The sequence below is a fragment of the Rhinoderma darwinii genome, chromosome 5 (assembly GCF_050947455.1).
Source record: "Rhinoderma darwinii isolate aRhiDar2 chromosome 5, aRhiDar2.hap1, whole genome shotgun sequence".
Classification (NCBI taxonomy): domain Eukaryota; kingdom Metazoa; phylum Chordata; class Amphibia; order Anura; family Rhinodermatidae; genus Rhinoderma; species Rhinoderma darwinii.
The window spans coordinates 204,606,825-204,627,338 of record NC_134691.1 but is presented as its reverse complement, the minus strand read 5'-3'; the positions used below and the strand labels follow the sequence as shown (position 1 = coordinate 204,627,338).

General features: G+C 41.4%; 1 protein-coding gene across 3 annotated transcripts in view; it reads left to right on the top strand.

Moving 5' to 3' along the window:
- TRIP13 (thyroid hormone receptor interactor 13) overlaps positions 1-18,816 on the top strand; it is a 202,918-nt gene extending 184,102 nt beyond the window's left edge. For all 3 annotated transcript variants that reach the window (XM_075826882.1, XM_075826881.1, XM_075826883.1), the window contains exons 11-14: positions 1,500-1,653; positions 3,340-3,452; positions 15,671-15,740; positions 18,628-18,816. In XM_075826882.1, the coding sequence (XP_075682997.1) occupies positions 1,500-1,653; positions 3,340-3,452; positions 15,671-15,740; positions 18,628-18,714 (424 nt within the window). In that variant the 3' untranslated portion in view covers positions 18,715-18,816. The remainder of the gene's footprint in view (positions 1-1,499; positions 1,654-3,339; positions 3,453-15,670; positions 15,741-18,627) is intronic.
- Positions 18,817-20,514: the final 1,698 nt, after the last annotated feature.

Here is a 20,514-nt window from a genome sequence, read left to right as displayed (position 1 = left end):
TCAGGTCTGGGGTCTGTATTTAGGCGTTTTGAGTCTGTATTAGTTTAGGGTGTCAGGTCTGGGGGTCATTATTAGATTGGGGGATCAAGTCTGGGGTCTGTATTTAGGGGTCTGGTCCGAGGTCTGTTTTTAGGGGGTCTTGTCAAGTGTCTGTATTTATTTAGGGTGCTTGTTCTAGGGTCTGTATTTGTTTAGGCAGTTCTGGTCTGGGGACTGCAATAGTTTAGAAGGCTTGGAGTCTGTATGTATTCTAGGGTCTAGTCTGAGGTCCGAATTTATTTGTCTGAGTAAAAGTGTTTGGCTGGGCTCAGATAGTTTTTTTTTCATACTGATGACCTATCCACATCAGTATATGATTGGTGGGGTCTGACGCCCAGACCCTGCACGATCAGCTGCTCTGGCTGCCTCCGGGCATCGGATATCCGTGCCGGAAGTAGATGGCTCCGGTATAGCGGGTGTGCTGCAATACTGCAGCTCTGCACCTATTCAAGTGAATAGAAGCAGAGTTGAAGTTCTGCAGCACGGCTGCTATACAGTATATGGAGCCATCTGCTCCCAGCACTACGAGCACTGAACGCTGCACAACATCCGGTGCCCGGAGGCAGCCACAACAGCTAGTCAGTGTGGGGTTCGGGTATCGGACCCGCACCGATCATATACTGATAAACTATCCTGTGGATAGGTCATCAGTATGAGAAACTGGTCCGTGTCCAGACAACCCCTTTAATGTATGGGGCTGGTCCTTGGTATCTGAATTTTCGTGTTTCTAGAGAGGCTGGAAATGGCTGCAGAAGCTAGGGGCAAATATTTCTCATCAGGAAACTGCAGTCACCAGGAGAAGTAGACATAGCGGTCTGTGCCAGATGGAGAAGAAAAGAAAAGAGAACGACTCCCATCAGAGAAGACATCATTTGTGAGTCACTAGATTTATAGAGAAGCGGCTACCTCTCCTGACATATGTTATAGGAAATCCTTGTATTCCACATAAAGTCTTTGTCTCCCTACACAGTGTGATACTCTGTGATGGTTGGAAACTGTCAGTATGTAGGGACCCAGCCCTTTGACAAGGGGAATCATAACACCCATTTGTCAATACTCTCACAGAAAGGTGGTGTTCACTATAGACACGGCAGAGCGGCTGTGGGAAAGGGAGGCCCAAGTTTGGGGTACTTTCTAGGTCCTATGGTCTACTTAATCTGCCACTGGATGACCCTTAGTCCTGAAAGGGTTAATGAGGATGAAACACTTTGACCAAAGTTACACAGATAACATTAGAACATTTAGGAAGAGAGAAAAACAGAGTTATACACCATGAATTAAAACTTGCAGTGTTTGAAATGAAGGTTCAGCAGAGATGTTCGATCTATGCCATGTGACAATATGACACTTATACAAAGTCGAATTCTGCTCTCGTGCCACCTATGCATTACATCATACCATGCAGATGTTTGTAGAATGTTATTTTAATTTAGATTTATATGCATTTTTTTTCCTTTTAGGTTTCCCAATGTAGTTATCTTGACGACTTCGAACATTACTGAGAAAATAGATATGGCCTTTGTTGACAGAGCAGATATAAAACAATATATTGGCCCACCATCTCCTGCTGCAATTTTTAACATTTACATTTCCTGCATAGAAGAACTTATGAAGGTAATTCTTTGTGTTCTTCATTGGCTATGTTATAAGTGGAGCACACCAGGGTTCACTGCTGGGACCACTATTATTCAACTTATTTATTAATGATATAGAGGATGGTATTAATAGCACTATTTCTATATTTGCAGATGACACCAAGCTATGTAGTAATGTTCAGTCTATAAAAGACGTTCAGAAATTACAAGCCGAGTTGGACACTCTGAGTGTTTGGGCATCCACTTGGCAAATGAGGTTCAATGTAGATAAATGTAAAGTTATGCATCTGGGTACCCAGAATCTGAATGCGCTTTATGTCCCATTAACCCCTTGGCGACATACTATTAGAATCTGAGCAGTTAGAGGATAGGTACTCCCTTATGTCCCCTGATCGGCTCCCCTGTGATTTTTTGTGGGCTGCCGATTGGTTTCCATGACAATGAAAGGCTTATTGAATGCCTCCAAGTCTGCCTTCAGTGATCTTTTATTAAACGGGCTGTCTAAGATTAGAAAAAACCTGGTGACTTTCAATGACCGCGCCACGCCTGTCCCTATAGCTTGTTTGTGGTATTGCAGCTCAGCCCCATTCAATTTAATGGAACTGAGCTGCAATACCAGACACAACCCATGGGCAGGTGTGGAACTATTTATGGAAGAAAGCAGTAATGTTTTTCTAATCCTGGACAACCCCTTTAATCCTTGCCAGAGGCAAGGCCTAATCGTAGAGCACAGATAAAGGCAATATACAATACATAAGTTTTGCAGTGTATTACATTAGTGGTTTAACAATCTCATGTTGAAGTCCTCTAGGGGGACTAAAAAAATAAAAGAATGTTTAATACAATTTGGAGTATAAAAAATTACTAAAAGTAAAAAAATAACTTTTTCCACTTTTTCACCCAAAATTATATGAGCAATAAAAAAAGTGAACCTAATTGGTATTGTTGCATTAGTCCAAACGATTAAAATAGTACGTTATTTAACTCGCCGGTTCAACGCCTTAGGACATTTTTTTTTAGAATGCAATCACTTCCACACAAAAAAGCCATTACATCGCTTAATCAGCAAATGGCGACAGAAAACAATTGTTTTAACTTTTTTTCTTCATAAAAGTTGTAAAACTATATATATTTGGTATTGCCATAATGGTATTGACCCACAAAATATGGTTAACATGTCGTTCTTACTGCACGGTGAACGCCATATATAAACTTTTTTTCTGGATCAATAGTGTAAAATAAAGTTTACCCATATCCCTTCACTTCATCCATGTCCTTTCACTTGATCCATGTCCTCTCCTATCCCTTGGTTGAACTTGATTAACAAATATTTTCTCTTAGCCGTACTATGAAACTATATGTTCACATCTGTGTTGGGCGCTCTGTCGCAGATTCTGTCATATGCGTAGGAAAAAATAGCACAGCATGCAGAGCTCTTTTTTTGGCAAAACAATGGACATTATAAGTCATTACAAGTCAGTGGGGTCCTTCGGGTGCCGTTGGCTCCGTTGTGTAACATATCCGTTATAGCATGAATTCCGTTTTTCTGCTCCTATGCCTGAACAGTAAAACTGAATTCACATCCCAGTTGTAAACTCAGCCTAATAAGATTACTTTGCTCACATGTTTTATTTGGAAATATTTTACATATGATAAATAAAATTTAGCACGCCGAAAGCTTAATTTTAAATCTTTGTTTTTTTAGCGTCAGATAATTTATCCCAGGCATCAACTACTTACTTTAAGAGACTTGGAAATGATTGGCTTTGTGGAAAACAATGTATCCAAGCTTAGTTTATTGCTAAATGACATTTCCAGGTAAGTTGTTTATAGCCATTTGGTAAAAAGTTTATTCTGCTAATGTTTTTCATAATATCATGTTTTCTACATTTACTACTTGTTAACTAATGGTTATCACGCTGTAGCTGCTGTACATATGCACTCTACTACTTTGTTGCAGTGCAGTTATGGTGCAGTTCTTTGCTGCACTATTAGGGTATGTTCACACGGCCTATTTACGGACGTAATTCGGGCGTTTTAACCCCCGAATTACGTCCAAAATTACAGCTTGAAAGCGTTGACAAACATCTGCCCATTGAAAGCAATGGGCTGACGTTTGTCTGTTCACACGAGGCATATATTTACGCGTCGCTGTCAAAAGACGGCGCGTAAATAGACGCCCGCGCCAAAGAAGTGTCATGTCACTACTTCAGACGTAAATGGAGCAGTTTTCCATGGACTTCATGGAAAACCAGCTCCAGTTACGTCCGTAATGGACGCGGCGTTCAAGCGCCTGCACATGCCGTTACGGCTGAAATGACAGGGCTGTTTTCTCCTGAAAACAGCCCCGTAATTTCAGCCGTTACGGACGCTGCCGTGTGAACATACCCTAAGGCTATGTTAACACAAGGCGGATACGCTGCATAAAAATTCACAGTATATTGGCGCTGGAACCCGCAGGGATTTAAACCTGAAAAACCGCATCATATTGCATTACAGATTTTTGGGCAAAATCTCCAGTGCGGAAAGACAACTGGATTTTTCTTTTTAATACTTACCCGTTGTCATAGCAATGGGTTCTTCTGTTCTCTGTGTAGCCCGAACTCCTGGGATGACGCTGCAGCTTGTGTGACCGCTGCAACTTGTAATTGGCGGCTATCACATGGGATGAAACATCATCCCAGAAGGCCGGCCAGGATGGAGACATTTATTGATAATGGAGCCAGCTATTAATGTTTAGCTTTTTCTTTTTTTTTTCTCCTGTTTTAAAGAGTCGTCTTTTCAATTCAAAATAATAACCGGACATCACGTTGCAATAGCAAGACAAAATGCCCCCAAATATTCCCCTTCAACCCATTCCAATATCCTCCTGGCAAGTGCCATGAAGGAAAAAAAAGTAGAAAGAAAGAAAAATGGGGAAAGACCCCCTTGGGAAAGGTTAATTGTGAGCAGATAGCAATGGACATTATAGTAGCAACTTTTACCCACAGACCACAGCCTATTTGCCTAATCAAAGGCCATCTAACCCATTTTTTTTAAATATCTTCTGTTTTTAGTACTCCATTCTCTACTAGGGAGACTTCATATGTATAGCATTGATTAACTTTTTCTATTACCATATTTACATCCAGATTTGTCGCTTCTTTCTAGTTGCAGGCAATTATTAGTCTCACAACATTTAGTATCTAGTTTACTACTCATCTATATTTTATAGGGTATAGTTCAAACAATATATTGATCAGGGCAGCTAGAAAACAAAATTTCTTGCCTACAAATTTTAGAAATTAAATTGACGACTTCCCTCCAAAAGTGTTTAATTACTGGACAGCACCACGACATATGCCTTAAGTCTGCCCTACTTTTGCATTGTCGCTAGCATAAATTTGAGTAGTTAGGATAGATCTTCGCTAATTTAACTGGGGACATGTGCCATCGTAGTTGTATTTTAGGAATGGCCTCAAGATTAATTCAATAGGAGTATTTATTAGACCATCTGATTGCATGCATCCAAACTTTTAGAGGCATTAAACTTATTCTCCCTGCTTGTCATATAAGGCAGTTTACCATGCGATTTAGAATTAGTGATATCCCTATATATAGCTACCTTATTACGCTGACTAAATTGCAAAAAAGCACTATATCTAAAAAGTTTGTATCCCTTATTCGATCAATCGGGACATAATTCTGCAAGAGATCAAATTCTCAGATAAAAATATAACTGGGATTTAGGCAAATTAATTTATGGAATGTCTTAATTTTGATACAATCCCATAGCTCCTCCAATGAGCTATTTCCAACCTCACTCTACAAGGAGGAATTAAAGTTGGGTAGTGGAAAATATGCCAAATTCATCTTCTCGCGCAGATTTTTTTTAACACGTGTTCATCCCATAGTTTTAGGGATACGTTTATTGAATCTAGTCCTGATTTTGACATTTTACATTTACCCACAATACTTTTGACTAGAGTTGTGAGCTTAGATGTGATGGATAACAGGTGGATCCTTCCTGTCAGAGACGCGCAGGACCCGCTGTCACTGAACCAGTCAGTCCCGCGGACCTGACGGGAGCAGGATTTAGGAAAAGATACAGCTGCTATATATAGCAGCTGTATCTCAAAAAGTAAAACAAGTTTTTAATGAAAGGTATTTATGAAGTTACACTAATTATACTGACTAACCTTTTATCTAAAAATAAAATGTGCCTTTCAAAGGTTTACATAGCCTTTAAAGGCTATGTAAACCTTTTGAAAGGTAATTTTTTTTTTAAGAAAAAGCTGTATCACTGTGTTTGGTGCAACTTTACAAATACTTTTTGTAAAAAAATTGTTTTACTTTTTTAGATAAAGCTGGTCTGTATTCTATATACAGAGCAGCTGTATCGTTCTCTATGTCTTGAATCCGTCAGTCCTGCGGACCTGACAGGTTGTGACAGCGGGTCCTGATCCATCTGTAAACTATCACATCTAAGTTCATAACTTAGATGTGATTATGAGAGACACGCAGAACCCGCTGTCGCTGAACCCGTCCGGTACGAGGTTACCGTGAATAGCTGTATCTTTTAGCTGTACAATGAGTGGCTGTAGCTTTTGGTGTATGCTGTATGCAGGCTGCTCTGTTTGTTGTTTTTTCAGTTAATTTAAAGAATTCGTCAGTAATTTAAAGGGGTTTACCACGTTCTGACAACTGATGACCTATCCTTCGGATGTTTAGGTAATCAGTATATGATCGGTGCGGGTCTGACACCCGGACCCCGCACCGATCATCCACTCCAGTGGCCTGTGGGCACCGGAGGTTATGGCACATAATGCTATGTATCGAGCTAGAAGCAGTTGGCTCCGTACATAGCATAGCGGCCGTGCTGCAGAACTGCATGTCTGCTCTTATTCACTTGAATAGATGCAGTACTGCAGCTCGGCCGCTATTCCGTAGCCAGAGCCAACTGCTTCTGGCATGTACGCTGATCGGTGCAGGGTCCGGGTGTAGGACCACCACAGATCATGTACTGATGACCTAACCAGTGGTTATCAGTTGTCAGAAAGTGGAAAACTCCTTTAAGCAGTTGATCTTTTTCTTTTTTGCGTTTTCCCTCTATTCCACAGCATACACCTCATATCACAGCCTTATGGGCCACCCAACTATTGACTTTGAGAGCTCCTCAGTATCATTAATCTGGAAATACTCCCCTGTTGCACGTACCGTGTTTCCCTGAAAGTAAGACAGTGTCTTACTTTCTTTTTATCCCCAAAAGCCCCACTATGTCTTACTTTCGGGGTATGTCTTATATTGGAAAAAAATTGTCGAATTATTTTTATTTATTTTTTCACAAACTTTATTTAACTGTTTTACATTTTTTTTTTTAGTCCCACCAGGGGACTTCACTATGCGATGTGCCGATCGCATATATAATGCTTTGGTATACTTAGTATACCGAAGCATTATTGCCTGTCAGTGTAAAACTGACAGCCAACCGATTAGGTCATGCCTCCGGCATCGCCTAACAGGCAGATGCTGAAGGCAGACCTGGGGGTCTTTGTTAGACCCCCGGCTGTCATGGAAACCCGACGGCGACCCGCGATTTGTTTGCGGGGGCGCCGATCGGGTGACAGAGGGAGCTCCCCCCTCTGTCAAACACATTAAATGCCGCTGTCACTATTGACAGCGGCATTTAATGGGTTAAACTGCCGGAATCGGCGCGCGCTTCGATTCCGGCAGTTGCAGCAGGAGCCAGGCTGTGTATAACAGCCGTGCTCCTGCCGCTGATCGCGTGGGTACAATCTCAGTACCCGCGCCATCACAGGACGGCGCGGTGACGTATGGAGAGGGGGGCGGCGCGGAAGTGGGCAGGAGGCGGCAATACCCCCGTGTTTCCCCGAAAGTAAGACATATGTCTTACTTTCGGGGTACGGCTTATATTAGCCGACCCCCCTGAAACCCCCGATACGTCTTACAATCGGGGGTGTCTTACTATCGGGGAAACACGGTAGTATTTTTTTTCCTGTATCTACATAGAACTAGGGGATTTAGTTTCCATGTGTAATCTTGATGAGACCCTAACTTAATCGACGTGCGAATTGGAGCATGATCAGACCATGTAATCAACAAGATTACTGTTTTAATTATGTCATGCAGCAATTGTCTGTCTACGAAAAAAAAATATCAATATGAGAATATGATCTATTGGGCTTTGAATAGAATGTATTGTCACGTTCCATATAATATGGATATCGCCTACTGTCATGGCGATATACATCAATCAGAATATCTTTTAATTGGTCTACGTCTGTGCAGTGTTTGTGATTGGACATCCAATTCAGAGTTTCTAATTTCATTAAAATCCCCTCCAATAATAATGTGTCCCACAGAATTTTTTCTAATTTTAGAGAGCAAAGAACTCATGAATTTTTATATTGTCCAATATTAGGTGCATAGATGTTGACCAGAGTAAATAAACAATTCTGTACTAGACAAAAAAAGTAGAATATATTTGCCATTTTCATCCTACTCATTTTTTTGTAGCTGGCAACTCACTTAAACAGTATTTTTAATTGCGATAAGCACACCAGCCTTCTTTTGCCCACGGTTGGCATGGAAAGTATTTAAAAAATTTGAGATTGAAAACGTATATGTTTGGGTAACAGATGTGTCTTGTAGAAACACAATTTGACACCAAGAATTTAGAATATCTTTCCGGGCCAAAAAAAGTTTCTGTGGGGAGTTTAATCCTATATCATTTAGACAAAGGATATCCACTGACATTTGGTTCACAACAAATATATAATCTCTTATCTGCTCTTAAAAAAAACCAAAAACAATTCCCAAGGGATAAGCAAAAGAAAAGGGAAGGGAAAAAGAGAGACAAAAATTAGCCATGAAGAGTATTCGAACATACAATAATTTTTCATCTATGCAGGATCCATTTTGAGAAATAGAAGTATTTTGTCCCATGTTGTTAAACTGGGAAACAGTCCTCACTAATAGAGAAGACAAACACCTGGGTCCTCATGATCCCTTGAAGACTAGTCCGAGTGTTTACCCAAACGAACGCACAATACCGGCTAACGGGAAGAGAGACAGACCATGTAAAAGTACATTGCGTATCCACCCAGGACCAGCAGGGAATTACAGCCGAAAAACCGCACCAAATAGTGGTGCAGAAAACAGCAGTTTGCAAAAAAAAAAAAGCCTATACTTACCCGTAGTTATGGCGATGCGCCCCTCTGATGTCCTGCAGCCCGGCCTCCTGGAATGACATTTCTTCCCATGTGACCGCTGCAGCCTGTGATTGGCTGCAGCAGTCACACTGGATGAAACATCATCCTTAGAGGCTGGCCTGGACGGGGAAGCATAGAGATCTGAGTAAGTATAAGCGTTTTGTTTTTTTTCTGAGTTGCGATTTTTGCTGTGAAATCTGAGCTTTTCCGCAGCAAAAATCGCAACATCTGCTATTTGGTGCAGGTTTTACCTCTCCATTGAATTCAATGGGGAAAATCTGCAACAGAAAAGCAGTGATTCCGGAGCATAAATTGACATGCGGACTAATGAGGCATATTTTTTACGCAGCGTATAGATAAAATTTGTTTAAATCTCATCCACTCTGCTGCTACTGTATTACGCTGGAGATTTTCTTTAATGAAATCAGTTGCTGAAAATCTGCAGTGTTTATTCTAGGTGTGGACAAACTCTTATAGTAACTCATGATTTAGGGAAAGTAATTATCTTTTTTATAGGCGACCCTAACAACTGAGTAAAAGATATTTCCATTTTCCCAGGGCTGTTTTCAGACAAAATGTGGCCCTGGGCAAAGTGAAAAGTGGGGCCCCAAATGCTGAATTAGGGCCTGTTTACATCTGCGTTGGGGTTGCATTGATGGCTTCACTGAGACCTTTCTGTCAGGGGAACCCATAAGCGCAAACCAAACTGAAACCATAGCTTTCCGATTGCATTACCACTAATTTGAATGGTAATGTTTCCGTTGCAAGTGGTTTTCGTTTGTCTCTGTTCCATAAGGCTTCCGTTTTTTTTTTTTTGTGGAAACAATAGTTCAGTCGACTGCGCTATTCTGTCAAAACAATGGAAACCTTACGGAACGGAGACTAACGGTCCATACAGCGGAAAGGTCTGACGGCAGCGATCAACGGAAACCAAACACTGATGTGAACACACCTTTACTGTATCAATAATGCAGTCAATTCAGAAGGTGTGTGTAGAGATCTGCATCACTGATTTCTAGCGCGTCCAGGAGCCCCAAAGCATATGTCCCCCCTCTCACACAAAAAAATTATCTATTTACATATACAGTTATTAAATCCTACCACTATACCAGGTGAAATATTACTTGTATCCTGTTACTGAACACTCAATATTATAGGACCAATATTACCAATAATAATACATTATAAGGTCCAAATAATACCGCCACACCATAACCACCAAGTGACTGAATAATACCACCACACTGTTACTGAATAATTCCACCACTCCATAACTACATAGTGACTGAATAATACCACCACACTGTTACTGAATAATACCACCACTCTATAACCACATAGTGACTGTATTATTCAGTAACAGTATGGGGGTATTATTCAGCCACACCATAACCAGTGACTGAATAATACCCCCATACAGTTACTGAATAATACCACCACACCATAACCACATAGTAACTGAATAATATCGCCACACCATAACACATAGAAACTGAATCTCACCATACTATTACTGAATACCGCCACACTGTGACTGAATAATGCTTCCATACTGTTACTGAATAATACTTCAACACCACATCCACATAGTGACTGAATAATACCCCATACTGTTATTGAATAATACCGCCACACTATAACCACATAGTGACTGAATAATACCCTCGTACTGATACTGAATAATACCGCCACACCATAACCACATAGTAAATGAATAATACCCCAATACTGTTACTGAATAATACCCCCACACCATAACCAGTGACTGAATAAAACCCCCGTACTGTTACTGAGTTATACCCCCATATTGTTACTGATTAAAAAAACACTATACAAAGACCGATATTACCATCATGTAGTGACCGTATAGTGGTAGATGTCAGTTCTACACAGGAGCTCTGCAGACCATATAAGTGATTACATCACATTTATATCTAGTGACTCACAGGTGATGTTTTCTCTGATTAGTCATTCACTTTCCCTTTTTTTCTCTAACTGGCCCAGACCACTGTGACGACTTATTCCAACTACGACTCATCTCTGCAGAATTTGACACACAGACATGATGGTTTCTTTCTTTTCCAGCACCCTCCCCACCTATAACCCACCATCTAATTAAACTCGCAATCCACAACTCGTAATCTACAGTCGTAATCCAGATGGTAATAATGACCCCTCACTGCTCGACACAATAAAAGTGCTCCATCAGTAAACGTGCCCACTTTGTGCCCCCAAAGTAATGATGCCCCCTATGTGCCTCCTGTAGATAGCGCGCCACACAGATTTCCCCCTTGTAAAAAGTGCCATACAGCCCCCCTAGTAGATAGTGTTACATAGCCCCCACTTAGTATAGTGCCACACAGCCCCCCCCCACTTAGTATAGTGCCACACAGCCCAACCTCCCTTGTATATAGTGCCACACAACCCCTCCTTGTATATAGTGCCACACAACTCCCCTTATATATAGTGCCACACAGAGCCCCCCCTTGTATATAGTGTCACACCCCCTCCCTTGTATATAGTGCCACACAGCGCCCCTCCCTTGTATATCGTGCCACACAGCCCTCCTCCCTTGTATATAGTGCCACACAACCCCTCCTTGTATATAGTGCCACACAACCCCTCCTTGTACATAGTGCCACACAGCCCCCCTCCCTTGTATATAGGTATATAGTGGCACACAGCCCTCCTCTCTTGTATATAGTGCTACACAGCAATCCCCTCCTGTATATTGCCACAGAGCCCCCGCCCAAAATATAAATAATATTGTACTTACCTTGCCCCAATCCCGCAACAGATGGAACGCTGCACAATATGAAATAAATGCACTCTGACAATTACGTCTCTTGGTATTTTGGCAGAGATATAGCTAGGTTCCCGGAGTCGGTGTGTACTGTCGATCATTATATCTGTATCTGTTGCTTCCGGTATTAAGGCAGGCATTAAATCCCAAATATATCTCGACAGTCCTGCATCAGTTATTGACTCTAGCGGACAGAAATTGTTACGTCTCGATCTAGCTTCTAAACCCTTTAGTTTAATTGATTGATCCTCTATTTGCTCCAATAAGGCTTTACTCATATCTATTAGGGCATTGCACGTTTCTATTAGATTTTTTGTTTGTGATTCCACCACTGCAATGCAGCCGCCTAGCTCAGCTATTTCAGACTTAAGCTCTGTTGTCATGACTTCAATATCTGTTTGGGTTCCACGATGTAGGTTATCCAACATTTTCTGCAATGTTTTTACTGTTGTTTGGCTTTTGTCTTTGAAATATTTATCTATCCCCTTATGAGGCTCTACAGCCTCTTTATTGAACAGATAATCTTCAGATTTTTCTGTGCGTTTAAGTATAACTTGCTGGAGAAACAATGTTGGAAGTCGTAGCAGAAGAATGTGTATCCTCATGGGGATTCATGTTTGCCCCTTGTATAGCTGGAAAATAGGTAGTTAGAGTGGAGTTCTTATTTGTAGCCTTTTTTGTACGACCCATTTTACTGACTTCTTAGTTTAATTTTATCAGCAGGTCCACAGGTAAACATATACAGGAGTGTTCAAAAATATAGTTGTACCAAAAACATTGATGTATCAGGTTAATGACGTTGGACAAGTGATATTTCTACATAGCAAATAATTTAATTGTAAGTGTCGTAGAGTAGTACCGTGTTTCCCCGATAGTAAGACACCCCCCATTGTAAGACGTATCGGGGGTTTCAGGGGGGTCGGCTAATATAAGCCGTACCCCGAAAGTAAGACATATGTCTTACTTTCGGGGAAACACGGGGGTATTGCCGCCTCCTGCCCACTTCCGCGCCGCCCCCCTCTCCATACGTCACCGCGCCGTCCCCTGCACTTGTCAATGCCGCCTCCTGCTTAAAATACGGTAATGCACACAGTATTAATCATACATCAGTAAAACATACACACTGGCATACTGGGGTATCATCTGCTGTATGTAACCCAGTGGGTATCAGCAGGTGTAACACTGGATTAAATACAGCAGGTGGTACTGTATCACACTGGGTTAGATACAGGTATAGGTACAGGTTTGCACTTTGCTGTGCCCACATGAGCTGTTTGACGGCTTAGGACGCGCCTATGCAAATTTACTCGGGCACGTCCCTACTCCAAAGAAACCTCCCCCCCCCCCCGCCCGTCACAGAAGGTAAAATGCATATAAACTAAAAAAACACATTTTACATAGTTTTTTTAGCTGTCAGTGCCCCTTTAACTGCGGGATGCGGACGGTTAGAGCGGGATGAGCGGAGGGATGTGGAGGCCGCGGGAGCAGCAGTAATGTTTTCCGTGGTCCATCAGGACCATGGACAACATACAAAAACACGCTGTGTGGGATACTGTATGGAGCTGTAACCCTATGGGAGGCTATGTGGGATACTGTATGGGGCTGTAACCCTATGGGAGACTGTGATACGGAACCACAAGCTGTGCTTATACCGTATGCTATATTTTTGCCCCTAGACATGAGCGCTTCCGATTCCAGTGGTAAAAGGAAGAGTTACACTGTGGAGTATAAAAAAGCGATTGTCGAAGAATCTTGGGGCAAAAATGTAGTGCAGTTCTGCAAGGAGAAAATGTTGGATCACCGACTGGTCCAAAATAAGACATACCCCGAAAGTAAGACATAGTGGGGCTTTTGGGGATAAAAAGAAAGTAAGACACTGTCTTACTTTCGGGGAAACACGGTAGAAAAAAAACAGAGCCAACAATTAGGACATGCATGCTGCTCATTCTGAGTAATTGAATCATTAATTGAAAGGGGCTTGTCCAAAATAATAGCAGTGAGGAGTTAAATTGGTGAAGTCATTCATTCTGTGGAATAACAACTGTCAATTTTGGCCCTTATTTAAGGTAGGAGGGTGGCAAATGTTGGTTATAGTGCATTTCCTTCCTAAATACCGGGGAAAATGGGTCGTTCCAGACATTGTTGTGATGAAAAATGTACTTTAATTAAAAAGTTGATTTTAGAGGGAAAAACTTATAGAGAAGTGCAGCAAATTATGGGCTGCTCAGCTAAAATGATCTCAAGTGCCTTGAAGTAGTAACCAAAACCTGAAAGACACGGAAAGAAATGGGTAACTACTGAAAGAATGGATCGGACAATAGCTAAAATGGCAAAGGCTCAGCCAATGATCATCTCCAGAAAGATCAAAGAAGTTCTGACGTTACCAGTGAGAACTGCTACATTTAGAAGACGATTAAGTGAAGCCAAGTTACCAGCAAGAACTCCCCGCAAAGTCCCGTTGTTGAAAAAAAAAGACATGTCCTGAATAGGTTCAAATTTGCCAAGGAACATATTGACTTGTCCAAAGAGAAATGGCGATACATTTTGTGTACTGAAGAAAGCAAAATTGTTCTTTTTCGGTCTAGTGGCCGCAGACCATATGTCAGACGATCCCCAAGCACTGAATTCAAGCCACAGTACACTGAAGACAATAAATCTTGTTTTTATTGCTGCAAAAATCATGATATGGGGATGTTTCTCATACCATGGTGTTGGCCTATTTATCGCATACAAGGGATCATGGATCAGTTTGAATATATCAAAATACTTGAGGAGATCATGTTGCCCTATGCCGAAGAAGAAATGCCCTTGAAATGGGTGTTTCAACACGACAATGACCCAAAACACACCAGTAAGCGAAGAACATCTTGGTTACAGACAAACAGGATTGGGGTAATGGAGTGACCAGCCCAATCCCCTGACCTCAATCCCATAGAGAACTTGTGGGGTGACATAAAAAATGCGGTTTATGAGGCAAAACCCAAAAATGCAGAAGGACTGTGGAATGTAGTCGACTCTTCCTGGACTGGAATACCTGTTCAGAGGTGCCAGAAGTCGGTCGACTCCATGCAATATGGATGTGCAAATAAGTTATTATAATGATTTTGCGCTTTATTTGTTTTTTTAAACTCACTGCTAGTTTTTTGAACACTACTGTATGTATTTCCAGCAGTAAGAAATGCAATGTTCATTAAATTTGTCAGGTAAATGTTATCTTATACTTTGAAATATGAACTTACACAATTTTTTCATCTACAGTATACCAGATTTTAGCACTGTAACCCACCTCCAGCTTTGCAGCCGCTTAGTACAAGATAGTTTTCTTCAATAATAGTAGCCTTTGTTTCATTTTAGAATCTTTTAACTTTTTGCCACCATAGTAGATTGTAAAGCTATATAGCCCGCCGCCGTGCACTTTTCCTCCCATAGGCAACTAACAGTGGCTTAGCACATACAGGAATAGATTTTGAAGAGGATGAGGTACAATATATTTCATGGTAATAAAAAGAAAGATGAATATGGTTTATTTTCAGTAACATAAAGAATGATCCTTTAAATTATGATGGCGTTTGTTTTATCATCTCTGTGGTAGATTTTCAAACTATAGCCTGCCACCGACTGTTGCACTTTAAAGCATGGATTCCCAATATTCGTACAACAGCACCAGCAACAGATTTAAGAATTATTGATTGTTTGTCTCCGGCTTGCCAGCAGCTTAGTACAAACTAGTTTTATTCAGTTATAATACCCTCCACTTGCATTTAGCGTCCTTTTTAGTTTCCTGCAGCTTGTGGTAGATTTTAAACCCACAGCAAATTTCTGACTTCTCAGCCCGACAATCATCCAAAATGCCCACACTATCACACAGGTGCATAAGGTGTATAGAGAAAAGAAAAGTCCCGACCAGTAATGTTTCTTATACGACTCTTCGCCTAGCATATAGAACGCACAGACGAAACAACCTATTTGTTTGACCTTTCTTTTTAACGTTTTTAATGATTTTTGGTTTTCATTTATTGCAGAAAAAGTGAGGGTCTCAGTGGTAGAGTTCTTAGGAAACTTCCTTTTTTGGCACATGCACTTTTTATACAAGTAAGTACACATTTTTATTCTCAAACTGTTAGCATTGTTTGGGAAGAAGTGAAGGGAGGAAAATGTTTAACCCATTAGTGACCGCCCCATAGTGTTTTTATGGCGGCAACTAACGTGCTTTATTCCGATGCAGTATCCTTTTTATGGCACTGCATCAGAATAAATAAATCGAGCAGGGAGCCGTTAATCTCCCTGCTCTTCTACCGGAGGAAGCTGAGGGCTGGGAGCAGCCCTGCTCTAACAGGCGAGATAGATATCCGTATCGATCTCGCTTGTTTAACCCTTCAGATGCGGCGCTCAATAGCGAGCTCCGCATCCCGAGTGGTTTTAGAGAGACGGAGGGTGCTCCCTCTCTGTGATCGCAGAGTGCCAGTGTCTTCTATGGCAGCCGGGGGGCCTAATAAACGCCCCAGGTCTGCCCTAGTTGATGCCTGCTGGGCCATGCCCCTGACTGGTAAAAAAAAAAATTGAATAAATAAAAAAAGTGAAATAAATGAAAAACACACTTTCCCCTTACAAACTGCTTTATTATTAAAAAAAGTTACACCTATTTGGTATCGCCGCGTCCGTAACGACCCCAACTATAAAGTTATTACATTATTTAACCCCCTCGGCGAACGCCGTAAAAAGCAATTCAAAAACTGCTGTTTTCTGTGACTCCTGCTTTAAAAAATGTGATAAAAAGTGATGAAAAAGTTGCATGTACTACAAAATGGTACCAATAAAAACTACAAGTCGTCCCGCAAAAAAAAAAGCCCTCATACAGCTGCATCGGCGAAAAAATAAAAAGTTATGGCTCTTCAAATATGGAGACACAAAGTTTGAAAAAAAAAAAAAGATTTTACTGTGTAAAAGTAGTAAAACATACAAAATCTATATGAATTTGGTATCGTTGCAATCGTAACAACCCGCTAAATAAAGTTAGTGTTATTTATACCACACGGTAAACAGCATAAATTTAGGACGCAAAAAAGTGTGGCGATGTTGCGGGGTTTTTTCTGTTACCCCCCAAAAAAAGTTAATAAAATTTAATCAATACATTTTATGTACCCCAAAATTAATTAAAAAAACACAACTTGTCCCGCAAAAATAAAGTCCTTATACAGCTATGTCGATGCAAAAATAAAATAGTTCTAGCTCTTGGAATGTGACGATGGAAAAACTTAAAAAATAGCTTGGTCATTGAGGTTTAAAATAGCCTTGTCATTAAAGGGTTAAAGACATGCTTTTAGAAATAAAAATAAGGCCTCATTTACACGAGCGTGTGCGTTTTGCGCGCGGAAAAAACGCAGCGTTTTGCGTGCGCAAAAGGCACTTGACAGCTCCTTGTGTCATCCGTGTATGATGCGCGGATGCGTGATTTTCGCACAGCCGCCATCATATAGATGAGGCTAGTCGATGTCAGTCACTGTCCATGGTGCTGAAAGAGTTAACTGATCGCCAGTAACTCTTTAAGCACCCTCGACAGTGAATTCCGATCACCATATGGAGTAACCTGTTTAAAAAAAAAGATGTTCGTACTTACCGAGAACTTCCCGGCCGTTGCCTTGGTGGCGCGTCCTTGGTGACGCGTCCTTGGTGACGCGCCTCTCTTGACATCTGGCCCCACCTCCCTGGATGACGCGGCAGTCCATGTGACCGCTGCAGCCTGTGCTTGGCTTGTGATTGGCTGCAGCTGTCACTTGGACTGAATTGTCATCCCGGGAGGTCAGACTGGAGGAAGAAGCCGGGAGTTTTATCGGTAAGTCAGAACTTCTTTTTTTTTTTTACACGTTCAGGTATATTGGGATCGGAAGTCACTGTGCAGGGTGCTGAACCAGTTTAACTATTTCAGCACCCTGGACAGTGACTGTCTCCTGATGTCGCGTACCGCAACATTTTTTGCCGGGTTCGGTCAAAACGAGTTCGGCCGAACCCAGTGAAGTTCGGTTCGCTCATCTCTAAGACACTCCTTTTGGATGTTTGTAAACAGAAAAGCACGTGGTGCTTTTCTGTTTACATTCAGAGTTTGACAGCTCTTGCGCGAATCACGCAGTTCGCACAGAAGTGCTTCCGTGCGACCTTCGTGGTTTTCACGCTCCCATTGACTTCAATGGGTGCGTGATGCGCGAAAAACGCACGATTATAGAACATGTCGTGAGTTTTACGCAACGCACTCGCGCTGCGTAAAATTCACGCATTGTCTGCACTGCCCCATAGAGTAATATAGGTGCGTACGGCACGCGTGAAAAGCACGCGCGTCGCACGCGCGTATATTACGCTCGTGTAAATGAGGCCTAAAACTGTAAAATTAGGCTGTTCAGATTTAAAAAAGCTGCTTTGTAAAAATCCATTCATCAGACTAGTTCGCTCCACCTTATGTGTACAGTATACAAATATACTTCTGCTTACATAATGTTTGCAAATTTGCCTGAAAGGTATGCGTTTCCTTTTGGCATACATTTGGCTTGCTTATCTCTTTAATATACATTTGTGTGTATGTACTGAGAAACAGTCTCCTATGCTTTTTCAAGACATCCGTAAAAGAGAATACTACAAAAAAAATAACGAAAGGCATACGTTTTTTGTTTATTACAATTTAATTCGATGGCAGACATATGCAACTGTATAGGGCATACATCTGAAGTATATGGTTTTCTTCCAAATGTGTATGCCAAATGTAGTCACCAAAGTAATGTGAACAGAGCCTATATTATATTTGAAACATTAGTTTATATTTTAATTACTTTGCCATGTAAAATAGATGGCCAAAAATTAATTGGAATACTTTAAATTTACTAAAAAATATGTTTTATATTTAGTATATATTTATAATTTTTACTTTAATCTGATATGATTATTCCAGTAAAGACAAGTATTTATATTATTTGCTAACCTGTCTTTTAAGTCTTCTACAGTTACAATTGAAAAATTCCTAGACGCTCTTTCACAGTCAGTGGATAAGCAGTTTGAAGAAAGAAAAAGCCTTCAGTAGAGCATTTAAAAGCTATTGTAATAATCCTTAAGAAAACACTTTGTTTTTAAATTGTCATGATAAGATTTTATTATTTTCAATAAACGTTTGCTTATGAATTTCTGCATTGAGTGTTTATTTCACTTTTTGTTCGTTATGGGTTTCAGTGGCAAAAACAGATGACATATATATGGTGTAGTAGGGGAAAAAGTGTTGTCATAACTACATAGTTTATAAGGTTGAAAAAAAGACACCGGTTCATCAAGTCCAACCTATATTCTTACCGTGTTTATCCAGAGGAAGGCAAAACCCCCATGAGGTTGATACCGATTGCCTCATTACGGTAAAAATTCCTCCCCAACTCCAAACTTGGAAATCAGAATAAATTCCTGGATCAATATCACATCTATAGAATCTAGTACCCATAACTTGTTATATTATATTTTTCAAGAAAGGCATCAAGGCCCTTTTTGAACTTGTTCAAAGAATCAACCATCACAACATCATGTGGCAGAGAGTTCCATAGTCTCACTGATCTCACAGTAAAGAATCTCTCTACAAGGTCATTAATACACATATTAAAAAGAAGAGGGCCTAATACTTACCCTGTAGAACCCCACTGGTAATTGTGACCCACTTTAAGGATGTACCATTAATAACCACCCTCTGTTTTCTTTCACTGAGCCAGTTGTTAAAATATTTGATGGTATTCAAAGAGATGAACTGCAACAGTATATAGAGGAGAATAGTCTAATAACTGATAACCAGCATGGATTCCGATTCATGAAAAACAGGTCGTGCCTAACTAACTTGTTTCTATGAGGAGGTAAGTGCCAATCTGGATGTTGGTCATTCATCTAATGGTGCAAGGGTCACTTTCATCATCTCTCTCCTCACTGGCAGGGCCCTTGCATGGGCAAATCCTATCTGGGAGAGACAAGGACCAGAGAGCCGTGACTTCCAGGGTTTCCTCCGTACATTTCGCACGGTCTTTGAGGAGCCTGGTCGAGTCTCGTCTGCCTCAGCCTCCTTGCTGAACCTAAGCCATGGAGACACCTCCGTGGGCGAGTACGCCATCCACTTCCGCACTCTGGCGGGAGAACTGTTATAAAACAATGAGGCCCTTGTGGCTACATTCTGGCAGGAACTGTCTCCTAAGATTAAGGCTGAGCTTGCCGCTCGAGATCTATCGTCTACCCTGGATGACCTCATCCTTCTGGCTGTCCGTATTGATGTAAGGATCCGAGAACAGCTCCAAGAAGCTTGTCGGGAGGGAGGCTTCTCTAGTCCGGTCCCTACTTTGCTGCAACCCCTGCTGTCCTCAGATGTCGATCCTCCTAAGGAGTCTGTGAGGATGGACCAGTATAAGCTATCTACCCTGGAGAGACAACGCAGACGCACTTCGGGACTCTGTCTATATTGTTGCCCCTGAGGCCATCTTGTGCGTGTGTCTCCCCAAAAGCCCCAAAGCCTAGGGTTGGTAGAAGAGACACCCTTGGGCAAAGAAGGGCTTCCGTCTAAATTGTCCATACCCTTGACTATAGTGTCCGACGAGAAAACGCATAGTCTCTGCTTATCTGGACTCAGGATCCGCTGCTAATTTCAGTTGTAGAGACCTTGTGGATCCTCTCCAATTACCCACTAACCCTCTGGAGAGGCCGTTGACTGTTGCATCGGTAAATGGACTACCTCTGCCAGACCCAGTTATAGCTGTGACCGAGGCTCCAAGTGGGAGCTCTCCACTCCGAGCTTCTATCGTTCTTTGTCTTGTCCATGGCCGTTAACTCCATGCTGCTGGGCCTGCCTTGGCTCCGACTACAT